We start from the raw sequence: 15,934 nt of genomic DNA, 5'->3' as shown, positions 1-15,934 counted from the left end.
AAGATAGAGTATGCATATTCATATATACTACATATATAAAGAAGTTACTTTGTGGAGAAAAATAGGATTGTATCTCAATGAATAATCTTCTTATACCAGTAGGCTCTTTAACAGAACTTGATCGTCTTGATTCAACTTTAAGGTGTGTCTTTCTGGGCTCACACTAGAACAAAATTACATGGTAAAACATTTATTTTAATATTGAAAGGAAGCAACACTTAAAAACAGACTCTCACATACTAGACACTGTGAATGATAGCTTATTTTTCTCGTTTAAAATATAGATAAATAATTTGCATACATAATTTTTCACATCAGGATCCACAATATAATACCAAATAATATAATAATTAGCCATTATTGAACATATAGATAATAACAATATATACTGTACAAACTGTGTAATTGACTGTTGTCTCCTTAACTCTTTAATACATGAATATCTCTGTTTAGGGTGAAGAAAAGATCAGACATTATTGGAGCATTTAAAATGGAGCCGCTTTACCTGAAGCATGATCACCAAGAGTCAGGTAAATCAATCAGTCGCATCACTGCTTTACATTATTGTAAAGAATAAGGATAATAACACTAATAAAAGATTGTCGTGCATTAGCATGAGGTGTAAAGAGGATGACCGTGATCCTCATTAATGAGACATGACGTTTTGTGCTGACATCCACTTTACGTCACACTGAAGGCTCGATCAGATTATTCCCCTTAGCTCTCTGCTATATTTTGTAAGCCTCTCTGTGTGCTTGTAAACAACAGCTTTCTAACCTCCTACACTGACCTCAAGTAGATTTAATGTGTTGTGTGCATGTGTGTTTGGAAAAATACAATATTTTACATAAGTTACCTATATCAAATATACTTACTAATTATGTGGATGCTTAAGATACACACAAAAAACAGCCAACATTATAAGGATAATGTAATTAAAGAGGAGATACTGTTGCAAGAGGGAGGGGGAGTTATTTTAATGAAAGATTGCGATGAATTAATTAATTAATAAAAAAATAATAATGATGTGCACTTATCACTTATCACATTCAGTGTTGGGGTAATGCATTACTTTTAAATTTACAACAAAATATGTCAGTTACTTTTTCAAACAAGTAATGCTTTGTTTCCCCATTTATTTAATTTACAAACCAGTATCTTTGCTACTGAACTTTGATGATCCATTTAAAAAGTAAATAACCACAATGGGCATTGTATTACTGAATTTACAGACTTGTTTAGCCAGAGTCAGAAGCGTAAATCATACGGGTGAATCTTAAGACTAATTAAAGGACAACTCCGGCGAATTTTTAAGTTTATCTTGATCGTTATATCTTTGTGAGTACAGTCTCTAGAAAAAAAAGAACTGGATTGGTGCTTGCAACGCAGAGTTATTACAGGTAATGCCCAGAGCCCAGAGCATTGCCTATTAACAGACACAAAATGCAATTAAAATGTCTGTCCAACATAAACGGCCCTTGCAGGACAACGAGATGAGTTTAGCCACTTAGCTATTGTTTAAATTCACCTAAACAGTGTGTTAGAAGGTTATCTGTATCTCGCGCTGAAGTCCCTTGTGAACTCAGCGGTAGCCGGAAAGAAAGCAGTCCAGTTGGGAAGGGCGTTGTGTGTGTAAAGCACGATTATTTTATTAGGCTACTGCACATCTTTCCTCAAGTCGTGTGTGCCCAAATGGAAGGATCAATAAAGTTTACATTACCACTACAGTGGTTGCACCCGTCTTTAACCACGGAAATGGCATTTTTATTCAACCGGCCCGGCTGTTTTGTGTCTGTGTAAGTTAGTCAAGTGTTCGCTGCAAATTTTCACAATTCGGAAAGGTACAAATGCGAACTGTTTCTTCTTCACTTGTGAGCCCGATTGGATCATCACTCTAGTGATGTCCGAATCACGAACGATTCGTTCTTTTTAACCGGTTCTTTTTAGTGAACTGGGCCAACCAGTTCACCAAATCAGACTGAATCGTTCTAAACGGTTCGCGTCTCAAATCAGCGCTAATCACACAAGTTACTTTAGTTCACTTTCTGACATGAGTGAAAGTCCCTCCGAATAGAAATAAACTAATGTCTTGAATTATATGTTTTAACTCCAACCGTTCACTGAACTGAGACACGTTTTGCTGAGAGATCTGATGAACTCACGAGCCGCTGATACTGAGTATGCGCGAGTAACTGAACGAGCAGCGGTCCTCATCGGATCAGCAGGACAGAAACGAAAACAGTTTCTCTCGGACACGTTCAATACTGAGGACCGACGAGCCGATGAGCAGAGCCTCTTCATACACACAACGCTCTTCCCCACTGGACTATTTTTCCGTCTACCGCTGAGTTCCCACGGGACTTCAGCGTGAAACACAACTAGCTGCCTAAAACAGGTGAATTTAAACAATTGCTAAGTGGCTAAACGCATTTCGTTGTCCTGTAAGGGCCCTGTTCATGTTGAACAGACATTTTAATTGCTTTTTGTGTCTGTTAAGATGCACATAGACACCCTTTACGTTTATGCCCCCAAAGCTGCTTTTAGCTGAGGGGGGGCTCTGGGCATTAACTGTAATAACTCCGCGTTGCAAGCACCAATCCGGTCCTTTTTTTCTTCTATAGACTGTGCTCACAAAGATATAACGATCAAGATAAACTTAAAAATACTCCTCCCATGCTCCACCTACAATCCGCATGATTGATCTAACCTTGCAGCTATGGCGGCCGCGGGACCCAAACCTCAGGGTGTAGGTCTCTGCCCTCAAAAGAGAGTCGAGCATAGGTGCTGCTTCTCACCGCGACTGCTTCATTCAACTCCCTTGAGAGCCAGATACTTATCAGTCTACTACCGCCAATGCATTGCTATGAGTGCTTTGAGCTCCCTCGAGAGCACTTGTACAAATGCTGACTACTATCCCTCGGGTGAGAATCACGGAAGAACAAGGCTTCTTACCAGTCTCTTTCATTTAGTCTTGCGAATGCATCATAATAATGACCACATCCAGCTTCCCCAAGGATTCAGACATGCTCCATCCGTAGTATTTGTTTTACACATATAACAAGTGTCTCCTGAAGACAAAAAGAGTTGATGATGTCTTTTTCAGGCGCCCTCTTATACGTGTGGGCGTTCTGGGAGTGACATCATGGACAGTCGTCGACCTGTGAAATTGCGTTGTGTGTACACTTGCCTCAGACGCGGGTCACACGGATGCCATCAATACAAGACACGCAGTGTTGAGCTTCACTTCAAAAGGGAACTTAATGCTTCATACATTCACTAAGAATCATCTTGACACCATGGTTGCAAGTAATGGTAAAAATCATAATTTGTTGTAGATGCCACTTATTAATATTTTGATATCTAATGCAATATCTTTAATATGATTTCCTACTATTGCTGTAGATTTCTCAAACACGTCAACCAATGAGCTGCCTATTGCTTGTTGGCCATTTAAACATGGCTAAACAAAGACAGTTTCTCTGGTCATGTGCCTGTAGGCAGTGTGCAGCTGTGCAGACGATTGTAATTGTGCTGACAGCAAAACAAAAGAGCAGCCCTGTCTCTCAACCCCCCCCCCCCCCCCCCCCCACACACACACACACACACATGCAAATATGCATACACACCTTAAAGCCATTTCTATCATGAACAACTTCCTGATTAAATTATGGACAGGCTTGGCCAGATGGAAATAGAACTGTGATATTCTTGAACACTGTATTGCTTGCTATCTGTAAAGAATCATTTTTGTGCTGTGTATTGTATATATTATGTATACCTGAGATTTCTTGTTAGTGTGATTTGACTAAATATGTATTTGTCTTTTTATATATTTATAGGACTTGTCACTGATTATAGAGTAAGTATACTGCATGCAATGTGTGTGTGTGTGTGTGTGTGTGTGTGTGTGTGTGTGTGTGTGTGTGTGTGTGTGTGTGTGTGTGTGTGTGTGTGTGTGTGTGTGTGTGTGTGTGTGTGTGTGTGTGTGTGTGTGTGTGTGTTTAGTTTCCCGCTTATCTGTATTATTAGCTTGTAAAGAGGTTACAATGTGAAAACGTGACCTTAACTTGCTGATTACCTATAGGGGTTATGGTGAGTTGTGACTGAAAAAAGTAGGTCGTAGGTCTTCTCTGATAGGGTCATTATCAGCAGTGAAATGACAAAGATACATATTTAGGATAGACAAAAAAAACTTTTAGAAAAGAAGAAAACTCTTTCCATATCTTTAAATGCATTTTTATTTAATTTTTTTGGAGCAAAATTAATATAACTTGGTAATAATCTGGTTAACTAATGTTAACAAATACCTATAACACCTTATTGTAAAGTGTTACCCACACAGTGCCTTGCGAAGGTATTCGGCCCCCTTGAACTTTGCGACCTTTTGCCACATTTCAGGCTTCAAACATAAAGATATAAAACTGTAATTTTTTGTGAAGAATCAACAACAAGTGGGACACAATCATGAAGTGGAACAAAATTTATTGGATATTTCAAACTTTTTTAACAAATCAAAAACTGAAAAATTGGACGTGCAAAATTATTCACTGGAGCTGAAGCTCATTAAATATGCAAATCTTCTCCAATCCTAGCCGTGGGCGTTTACTTCCAAGTCTCCATTTCAGCACGCCCATCAAAACCCAGCGTTCAGGAGACAGCCTCAAAACCAGTGTAGAAAATAGCCTATTACTTATTGGTTATGAAGTTTTTGAATGTAAAAACCACACAAAAATCATTAGTTGACCTTAGACAACAGTATAATAATAAAAAAAAAAAAAAAGCCAGTTCACAACACCTTTAAAATTGAGCAGCACTACGTAGGAGGGCGGAGCCAGGCTAATAATGTTGAAGAACAGTGTTTAAAATAAATGTAATAAAATAAATCCACTCTAATTTCTTCAGCCTTAGGAAGGTCAAACAAATGAGTTTTGGAAACGTGGTGTCTTTGACATAGCTACAAGCATACAAATGAAAACAAATCTTATATTTCCTAATTATATTACCAAGTGGAAGCATGTATAAGTTAAAAAGTAATGGCCCCAGAATGGACCCTTGAGGAACCCCACAGGAGAGGGGGACAGATGATGAGAAAAACTGGCCAATAGCCACCGAAAATGTCCTGGACTTAAGATACGAAACAAACCACAGTAGTGCTGTATCCTTAACACCTACTCACTGTTCGATACGTGACAGAAGGAAATTGTGGTCCACAGTGTCAAAAGCAGCGCTCAGATCAAGTAAAATCAAAACTGCATTTTCACCAGAATCAGTTGAAAGTAACAAATCATTCATCACTTTGTTTTGTTTTTTCATCACAAAGCTGTTTCAGTGCTTTGATGAGTTGTAATACACGATTGAAATGGTTCAAGTACCTGAGTCAAATTTGAAAAAGGAAGTAACTGTTATAGGACATTTTCAAAAAAAATGGAAAGAAATTTGAGATGTTGAGGACGATAATTATTCCGACACCTTACATCATCATTGGGCTTTTTAAGCATCGGCTGGACGACTGCATGCTTTAAAATTGGTGAGACAATACCCTAATCTAGAATTAATTATTACCTGAATGATTGTACCAAAAGTCTCAAGAAAACCTTTAATGATGTCAGAGGGAACAACATCATGAGGAGATGTAGATTTCACCTGCTTCACTAAGTTCTTCAGGTCAGAAAGAGACACTGGCTGAAAACTATTAAAAGTAGCTGTATGAACTGAACTGTCGAGCAGAAAAATAGAATGGAAAGGAATGCCGTATGCCAAATTTATAGTACTAAACAAGATTTTAGGTGTATGAGAGTATTTAGTAATAATATTATAGAAGTATTTAGCTCTTGCTTTTTTTGCTGCTTTCTGAAAATTCGTCAAGCAGTTTTTAAAGATTTGAAATGATACCACAAGATGATCTTTTTTCCATCTCCTCTCTGCTTTCAGGCAGATCTGTCTAAGCGAGTTATCCAACCATGGTTGTGGTTTAAATTTTGGGTGTTTGTATTTAAGTGGTGCTATAGAGTCAAAAATATCAGACCAAGAAAAATTAAAAAGAGAAATTACATTTTCTGGGTTTGAAGAATCAGCAGCAGTTGCATTTGCTGTTGAAACATCATTATTATGATACATGTCAGAAAACTGATTTGCAGTGAGAGAATTGAAGCCACGAGAATAGGAACCTGTAGTTTTAGCAATACACATAGAGCTAGATAGTATAACATTGAACACAATAGGTTTGTGATCTGAAAAACTTGCATCTTCAATGTTTATATTATCAATAGAAAACCCAAATGACATGATAAGGTCAAGACTCCAAGTACATGTGTAGCCTTATCCACATTCTGAGTAAAACCAAAAAAGTCCAGGACATGTGTAAACTCAGTGACCATAGGCTTTCCAGGACAACACATCTGAATATTAAAATCACCCAAAATTAGCAAACGATCATATGATGCAATGATATGAGAAATGAGGTCAGAAAACTCATTTATAAAGTCCTTATCTGGCTTTGGAGGCTTGTAGACCAAGGCACATAATAACGGAGTTGCAGCAGATTCTAATAGTACACATTGTGCGTCAAATGTAGAAAAGTTTCCAGCAAAGACTTACTAAATCCTAAAAACCATGGCCACCCCAAATCCTCTTCCAACACGTCTTGGAAGAAACAGATATTTTAGTATAGGTGATGAGAGGAGAGAGCAGTACAAACTTTTTTATAAGCATTGTATGTATTGTGTGTATGTGGACTGGTTTGTGTCTGTGTGATTCATGTGTTCTTCATGTATTTATGTGTGCACAGTCAGTTCATATGTCATGTCTTATCTCATCTCCCTTCAGCACTGGCAAATTCCATTGGGACGTAGGTTCCGCTCTCTCAAGATGTGGTTTGTGTTCCGCATGTACGGACTCAAAGGTCTCCAAGCCTACATCCGCAAGGTAACTGCCTTTATTCCATGCTGTCAATCAGATTAGCCCTGCCAATCACATCTGATTTGGCTCCACAGTCGATTTGGAATGACGCAAATCTGTGCACTCTTTTTGATTTTGTAAGACATTATGTGTTCTGGTCTGCACATGTACTATAGGAAGTCAAGGTACAGATTCTATATTTGTTAAGAGTTATAGTGCATGCAGCTGGATTTTCTAAACGGAGCAAATTAGCGTGAGAGTGTAATTCCAAAAAAGCACAGATGTGAGTGTGCTGACCACACACAAATTAATGAATACTGATGCAGACGGATCATAATGTCCAACACAATCTACCAAGAGCAGCACAACTTAGTTTCTGGTTTAAGACATGCTTTTTGGACCCAAACTTTGGAATAGCCTTCCTCCCTGTATTAGGATCGCTCCTTCTCTTAATACGCTTAAATCTCATCTCAAGACATATTTATTTTCATTGGCTTTTAACACTGGCTTAGAATGCTATCTTGGCTCTCCTTGTTTTTTGTTGATTGTTTATTTGTGTGCCTGTTCTTGTTCTTTTACTTCTTTATTTTCTTGTTTAACTTTGTTTTCTTTTATGCCTTGTATACTTTGGTTAACCTTGGTTGTGTTTAAATGTGCTCTAGAAAATAAATATTTATTGATTTATTGATTGATTTTTGAGGTGGTAAATAATGGTGCAAATGCTAGTAAATTGACTAACGCAAACCTTAGTACCACCTTGCATGATTCTTTTTTTTGATATTCTCCTCCCATAAATTTTCCTTAATAGTGTAGTTTACTTGTTTTTAAAGAGTTAGTTCACCCAAAAATGAAATTGATGTCATTAATGACTCACCCTAATGTCGTTCCACACCCGTAAGACCTCAGTTCATCTTCAGAACACAGTTTAAGATATTTTATATTTTAGTCCCAGAGCATATGCAGTCTATGCACACTATACTGTCCATGTCCAGAAAGGGAATACAAACATCATCAAAGTAGTCCATATGTGACATCAGTTAGTTAGTTAGTTGGGTGAACTAACCCTTTAATATTTAATTGAATTAAAAATATTTAATTAATTGCATTTTAATATGAAAAAAGCAGAACATTTCTCCCCACTTGCACTTCTTTTTTCTTCATTCAGTACTTTTCAATGATTCTAAATGACTTAGTTCTAATGACTAAATTATTTAATAGTCAGTTCTCAACTGCTGCAGTAGCCATAAGGAATAACTGTCTGAGAATGAGGAAATTGTGTGGTCAGATTTGATTCCTCTAATCAGCATTAATATAATGATTACTGATAAATTTAATCTATGGTGGACAATTTGTTATAATGATTAGGACAATGTCATTAACCTTTTTTATATATTTTGGTTGTTTATTTTAATACAGACTGCCCTCTGCTGGTATGCTTGACATAGTATTTCACCCAAAGTAAAAATGAAAATTCTGCTACTTGGCATCTATCTACAATGTTGTTGTCAGTTTTCCAAAAAAAATAGCTGCATCTAAAATGTCTAAAATGCATTTTTCATGTTGTCTCAGCATGTAGGGTTGGCCAAAGAGTTTGAGTCCTTGGTGAGAGCTGATCAACGCTTTGAGATCTCAGCTGATGTTGTGATGGGCCTCGTCTGCTTTAGAATCAAGGTCAGAGAAAACACTCTCTCTACAGAAACACAAAAGATGCCTTCTTGCGGTTATAATAGATTGAGACAGGGAGGTGGTTAACTATGGAAAATTGCAGTATGAATTATTTTAATTTCCGAAGATGTGCAAAGAGAGCAACTCAAATTACTCAAAAATTATGTTGTAAGAGTAACATGTAAAAAAAAAAAAAGTGTCTCTGCTACCACAAAACATTTCAAAATACTTGTTTGATAAAGAGATTCTGTTGATTTGCGAGTTAGATGCAAACTTGCAGAAAATAATTTTCACTTTATTTAGGCAAAGGTAAATTATATATATATATATATATATATATATATTATACCTTTGGCAGAACTCAAATGAGCCATTTTAATCTAGATTAATTCCATTAATTACATTGAGATTAATCGAGATGAAAAAATTAATCTATGCCCACCACTAATAAATTCTAGAAAATAATTTTCACTTTATTTAGGCAAAGGTAAATTATATATATATATATATATATATATATATATATATATATATATATATATATATATATATATATATATATATATATAATTTACCTTTGCCTAAATAAAGTGAAAATTATTTTCTAGAATTTATTAGTGGTGGGCATAGATTAATTTTTTCATCTCGATTAATCTCAATGTAATTAATGGAATTAATCTAGATTAAAATGGCTCATTTGAGTTCTGCCAAAGGTATTCAGAATATGTGTGCTACCCAAATAATAGTTGCATTTTCATGGAGCACTGTAATCGGTTTAAAAGTCCAATTCAAATGAAAATGCTCCATTTAAGCACCACAATCGGAATAAAAATGTCCAAACCGAATTAAATTCTAATCGGTTTGAGATAGATGACAGCGTTGACATTTCTTATGTGGCAGACAAACTGTGTTTGCATGTCACAAAATGATTCCGACTGAAAGTCAGCACATATAAACCCCAGATCGATTTAGATAACGTGTCATGTAGACAGTCCACTGAATCTTTCAGTTGGAATGATTTTAATCGGAATGACAAAAATGTGTGCGGTTAGATGGTACTCGAGACTGGAAGAACTACAGTAAACTAATACTGCATTGCACAAGGTGCAAACAATCTAGTCTTGTCGAGGTTTCCATTTGGGAAGCTTCTTAAAAATCCATTTTCCCTGAAGCAAACCTGGCGGCTTCATAGCAGCATCCATGTCAGCATGTCACGTTTGATGTGGTAATTTCAAATTAACGCAGCATGTTAACGCCGATAACGGCCCACCACTAATATTATATATATATATATAATATATTAAGTTTGCACCTTGTGCAATGCAGAATTAGTTTACTGTAGTTCTTCCAGTCTCGAGTACCATCTAACCGCACACATTTTTGTCATTCCGATTAAAATCATTCCCACTGAAAGATTCAGTGGACTGTCTACATGACACGTTATCTAAATCGATCTGGGGTTTATATGTGCTGACTTTCAGTCGGAATCATTTTGTGACATCCAAACACAGTTTGTCTGCCACATAAGAAATGTCAAGGCTGTCATCTATCTCAAACCGATTAGAATTTAATTCGGTTTGGGCATTTTTATTCCGATTGTGGTGCTTAAATGGAACATTTTCATTTCAATTGGACTCATATATATATATATACACAGCTCTGGAAAAAGTTAAGAGACCACTGCAATTTTTTCTTACATCAGCATCTCTACAAATATGGAAGCCATTCCAGTGTCTGTTGAATTCTAACACAGGCACACCTCATTCTACTAAATGGTAGGTGAGGTGCTGATTAGGTGATCACCTGAACCAAATCTTATTTAATAAGGAAATTAATTTAAAAAAAAAAAACACTTCTGTGGTTACCACTATCCTCTTGCAGTAGAACCAGCTGAATGGCAAAAACAGTGCAAGTACTACCTCAAAAGTAATTGGAATCAAAAAATAACTATTGACCAAAAAAAATAATAGTTGAAAAGGAAAGTTTTGAGTGAGGAAAGGAAGGGTTCAATTCTGCCTTTACTGGCAGAGGGATACAGTGAGCGTCGGGTTGCTTCCATCCTTAAAATTTCAAAGACGGCGGTTCATAAGAACAAGGTCAAGCAGCAGACAATGGGGACAACAAAGCTACAGACTGGCAGAGGGCAAAAACGACTCTACGCTGACCAGAATGACCGCCAACTCATTCGAATGTCACTCAACAACCATAGGATGACATTGTGACCTACAAAAAGAATGGCAAAAGGCAGCTGGGGTGAAGTGCACGGTGAGGACGGTTCGGGCTGAAGTTGCGCAAAGCTAGAAAAAAGCCCTTCATCAATGAGAAGCAAAGAATTGCCAGGCTGAGGTTTGCAAGAGACCATAACGGCCGTTTAAAGTCGCAAGCGTGAGTGGGGCGTGAGCAACGTATATTTTTTTGGGCGCCCATGTTACTCAATGAGTCCATTCACACAGGGAGCAGCAGCAGCGCGTGAGGATCAAGCAGGAGCGTTGCATGAGCAGCAGTGAAGCGGGGATTTCGGCGGCGAGCCTATTTTTGCTGCGCTGCTGATGCTCAATTAAAGTGAAAGCACACTTTTGATGGACAAAATAAATATGATTTTATGCCCACAAGAAGCACGTGTAGTGTGTTTTAACAATAACTGGAGTATGTCAGAAAGGAAAACGAAGAATAAAAAATATCTGTAGAAGATTTACCCATTTAAATTTGTTTTAATTATTTAGTTTGGGTGGAAGTATGGTTATGATTATAAAAATAAAGTAGCCAGAAAATATGATAAACTTTCTTTTAGTTTAGTATTTAATACTCAGACAGGTATATATACGCTCTAGCGTGGGAGCCGCTGCTATGGCGCTGTACAAACACTTTCAGTGTGAATATTCTCACACGTCTGCAGCTGCAGTCCCGGTGTAGTTACCCTGACGTGCAGTTCACGCACTGCTCACACTGTGCAGTGTGAAACGGCCATAAGGATTGGACTGGAGAGGACTGGAGTAAGGTCATCTTCTCTGATGAGTCCAATTTTCATCTGATGGTTACATGGAGGCCTGGAGAGGCCTACAAGCCACAGTGTCTCGCACCCACTGTGAAATTTGGTGGAGGATCGGTGATGATCTGGGGGTGCTTCAGCAAGGCTGGAATCGGGCAGATTTGTCTTTGTGAAGGACACGTGAATCAAACCACGTACAAGGTTGTCCTGGAAGAAAATAATATAATGATAATAATGTGTTCGATTTATATAGCGCTTTTCAAGGCACTCATAGCGCTTTACATTGAAGGGGGAATCTCCTCAACCACCACCAATGTGCAGCATCCACCTGGATGATGCGAAGGGCAGCCATATTGCGCCAGAACGCCCACCACACCAGCTGATTGGTGGAGAGGAGACCGAGTGATGAAGCCAATCAGGAGAGGGGGATGATAAGGAGGCCATGATGGACAGAGGCCAATGGGCAAATTTGGCCAGGATGCCGGGGTTACACCCCTACTCTTTATCGAAGGACATCCTGGGATTTTTAATGACCACAGAGAGTCAGGACATCGGTTTAACGTCTCAAACGAACAATGGAAAGAAGGCATTAACTAAAACTTGATTCCTTCTTCTCTGACAATGTTCCCCAACGACTGGTTTTTCCACCAGGACAATGCTCCATGCCACACAGCCAGGTCAATCAAGGTGTGGATGGAGGACCACCAGATCAAGACCCTGTCATTGCAGCCCAATCTCCAGCCCAGAACCTCATTGAAAACCTCTGCAATGTGATCAAGAGGAAGAAAGATGCTTCTGCGTGCATTTTTGCACCAGGAGTGGCATAAAGTCACCCAACATCAATGTGAAAGATTGGTGCCAACGCTGTGATTCAAAATTAGGGTTATTCCACCAAATATTGATTTCTGAACTCTTCCTTAGTTAAAACATTAGTATTGTTGTTTAGAAATTAATATGAACGTATTTTCTTTCCATTATTTGAGGTCTGACAACACTGCATCTTTATTTGAACTAAATTACAATATTTTTATTTGGAATTTGGGAAAAATGTTGTCAGTAGTTTATAGAAAAAAACAAAAATGTTAATTTTACCTAAGCACATACCTATAAATAGTAAAACTAGAGAAACTGATACTTTTGCAGTAGTCCCTTAATTTTTTCCAGAGCTATACATATATATATGCAGCCATTTGTAATTTTAATGTATCTGGAGGTGTGTTAAGAGCAGGTTTAGGCCAGTGCTTCGGGGCCACTGACTGACCTAACAGTGGAGCATGATTTTGGCCTCAAGGCCCAGCTCATTGTTAGCCCTGGCCCAACAGTGGAGAAGCGACTAAAGAGACCACATAACACCAGTTTTAATTTCTTTACATTGGCTTCATAGAATTTAATTTAAAATTCTTGTGATGGTGTTTAGAGCATTGCATGGTTAAGCTCCTGTTCATTACTGTATAAAAGAGTTGTTGCAACCTTATAATTTCTACAGGAATCTGAGATCCTCTGAAAAACTTGTTAGTTGCCCCTCGCTCTAGACTAAAGGTGACTGTGCCTTTGAAGTTGTTGCTCCCAAATTGTTGAATGCTCTCCCAGTGGATTTTATCTGTGGACTCATTTAAAAAGCAGCTAAAACCCACTTCTTTAAACTTGCGTTTGTCTATTTAGTTCTCCATTACTCTGATTACTTATCTGATTGTCTGATTTTAATGTCTGTAAGTCTTATTTTGATTCCTGTTTTATGGATGTAAAGCACTTTGTGTTTTTTGCTCAAAGTTTTGCTCAAGAAATAAAAATGACTTTCTTACTTACTGAGCTGTGTACCCTGCAGGGCTCCAATGAATTAAATGAAACTCTGTTGAAGAGGATCAACAGTGCACATAAGATCCATCTGGTTCCATGCCAACTGGCAGGCAAGTTTGTTCTGCGTTTTGCCGTGTGTGCCCGTACTACTGAATCACGTCATGTTCAGGAGGCTTGGTGCCACATCAGCCACCTGGCATCCGAGCTGCTTCAGGAACTGCCCCACTGACCACTCTGGTGACCATCATGGGTTAAGTCAAAAAGGGTGATCTGTAACACACCTGCTATCCACACTGTCTTACCTTAATTTTACTGCTGCAGTTCTTTATACGCTACTATGGTCAAAATGTGCATATGTGTGTGCATGTTTGTCACAAAGGTGTCCACTAAGAGTGAAGAGTGTATGTGTTTTGTGAGCTTGATCCTACATGTTGTTTGCTGAGAGCAATGGGGTTATTTTTCTAAGAAAGAAAGAAATAGTGAAGAAGTAGTGGCCAAAAATGTGCTGATGAATATGATTGTCCTACTTCTCATTAAGCATTCACTATTAGGCTTAAGAGATATAACCAGTCACCCTTCAAAAATAGATCATTCTTTATAATGAACTCTGTTAGAGATTTTTCTGTTTAATAAAAAAACATATTCGCCTGTTAAGTAATAAATACACCATCTCCACGTCACTTTTACAAAATGTTAAATCCCTGTTATCGGCATCTCCGAAAAGCCAAGCCAATGTTGATTCTTATTTTATCACAAACTCTGTCGGGTTCTTCTTTTAGCTGCAGAATTTCTGCTTCTTTTTTTCAAATGGGTGATTTCCATGTCCCCTGTCAATGTTTCTTGCTTGTTGTGACAAATAACCTATGCCATTCCCATACCATACACACATCAAAATAGCCGAAGCAACTTTTCTGTATTTACGGATATGACAAGACGCACAGGCAAGTTACATGTGCATAATTTCCTGCGAAAACCCTCCTAACAGTTCTAAAATAAAAATACTGATAATAGGCTTACCGTATGAATGAGGGTAAGACATAAACACATCATTTTAAACAAAACAAAAAAAGTTATGTAGTGTGCCTATAAATATGAGAAATATGACAAAACGATTTGGCACAAAAAGGCAATCTACAGCAACCGGTTGATTTTACAATGCAAAACAAAACAAAAATGTTTGTTGTCTCGTTTCATAATTTCTTTGTATGACAGCCTGTCCGAAAAAATATGTCAGCACAATTTGATGTTTAATTGCTTTATCACAAATAAAACAATTGATTCTAATGAAATTACATAATTGTTAAACAAATCATTAATAATATTTAAATAAAGGGTAAATATATACATTTTCCAAAGCTGGACATCACTTTCGGCCTCTATTATACTTGTGTGTGAAAATGTGTTGATATTAAAAATTAAATATATTTTGTAAGATATTCAGAGAATGTTTTTTCTCTGGAATAAGAGTTTATATAGGTTTCAGACATTGGCCTTTATTGTTTCTCACTATGGTTTGCTCACTATTATGCCTTTGCAAATATTAAGCCTAATAATATTTCTACTTTCTTTCTAAAAGCATTGTTTTTGACTCAGCTCAGCTTCTGTGATGCGATACCCCACCAACCTTCTTTGTTACAGTTGTTGTGCACAAAAAGATTTGACTGGTACATATTAAATAGTAGTGTATATATATTGACATTCACAATAAAGTGCATTTCTCCCAAAATGTTACTTGTGATTTGTATACTGTTACATTCTCCAGGGAGAAGATTTATTACATGATGATCTGTTAATTCACTATGTGCAATCATAATCTTGTACTCTCCAAGTAGATGGGTTTCTGGAATATATACACCAACTGGATTTTTATAGTTAGTAAAATCAAACTAAGGGCCACTGCCACCCTGCCAGTCTGTTGTATTTCTCCCACAGTAACCAAATAGGCATGATCTTTACAGTTTTTTGTTTTGTTTTTTTGGATTGCTTACACACTAAAATTAAAAGTAGTACACTCTTAGCAAAACCTTACACTCAAGAAGCAAAACATCAGCCCATATTTGCACAACTATAAGCACATTGTCAACATCACACTTCTTACAAAACTCACAAAACAGACACACTTAACATTGCACACAAAAATCTATCATGAAGTCATTTCCTTGCAATACCAAAGCACTGACTGTCAAATTACTGCACTGCACTGTTATAATTAAATTATTTTTTTTTAAAAAGTACACATCTAGAATTATTTAAAAATATAAGGTATTAGAATTATAAAATAAATAAATGATTAATTAATAGGATTATTATAATAACAAAGGTGTGAACTAATGGGAAGATGATTAACTTTATGTAATTCTGTTTTAATTTCAGTTTTTGGTAATGTAAAGTATGTATGATTTTGTTTGCTTCTTGAAATATTGTCCTATGGTAAGGCTAGGCATAATAAGTTTAGACTTCAGCCTAGACCCTTTCGGTCTTATTCCTTGTCTTTCAAATGTTGAAGGATTATATAGTTTAATTTAAAATGCTGTGTTCTTTTTAAATTTTGTTTTGATTTTGTTTTATGTTGTTTTGCTTTTTTTT

At 37.0% G+C, this 15,934-nt stretch overlaps 1 protein-coding gene across 3 annotated transcripts in view; it reads left to right on the top strand.

Annotated features, from left to right (window-relative positions):
* ddc (dopa decarboxylase) overlaps positions 1 to 15,064 on the top strand; it is a 42,122-nt gene extending 27,058 nt beyond the window's left edge. For all 3 annotated transcript variants that reach the window (XM_067449808.1, XM_067449809.1, XM_067449807.1), the window contains exons 10-14: positions 454 to 530; positions 3,840 to 3,859; positions 6,826 to 6,924; positions 8,467 to 8,568; positions 13,377 to 15,064. In XM_067449808.1, coding sequence (XP_067305909.1) covers positions 454 to 530; positions 3,840 to 3,859; positions 6,826 to 6,924; positions 8,467 to 8,568; positions 13,377 to 13,577 — 499 coding nt within the window. In that variant the 3' untranslated portion in view covers positions 13,578 to 15,064. The remainder of the gene's footprint in view (positions 1 to 453; positions 531 to 3,839; positions 3,860 to 6,825; positions 6,925 to 8,466; positions 8,569 to 13,376) is intronic.
* The last annotated feature ends 870 nt before the right edge of the window (positions 15,065 to 15,934 follow it).

This window comes from Pseudorasbora parva, chromosome 7 (assembly GCF_024679245.1).
Source record: "Pseudorasbora parva isolate DD20220531a chromosome 7, ASM2467924v1, whole genome shotgun sequence".
In the NCBI taxonomy this organism is placed as follows: domain Eukaryota; kingdom Metazoa; phylum Chordata; class Actinopteri; order Cypriniformes; family Gobionidae; genus Pseudorasbora; species Pseudorasbora parva.
This window is presented reverse-complemented; position numbering and strand designations above follow the sequence as displayed.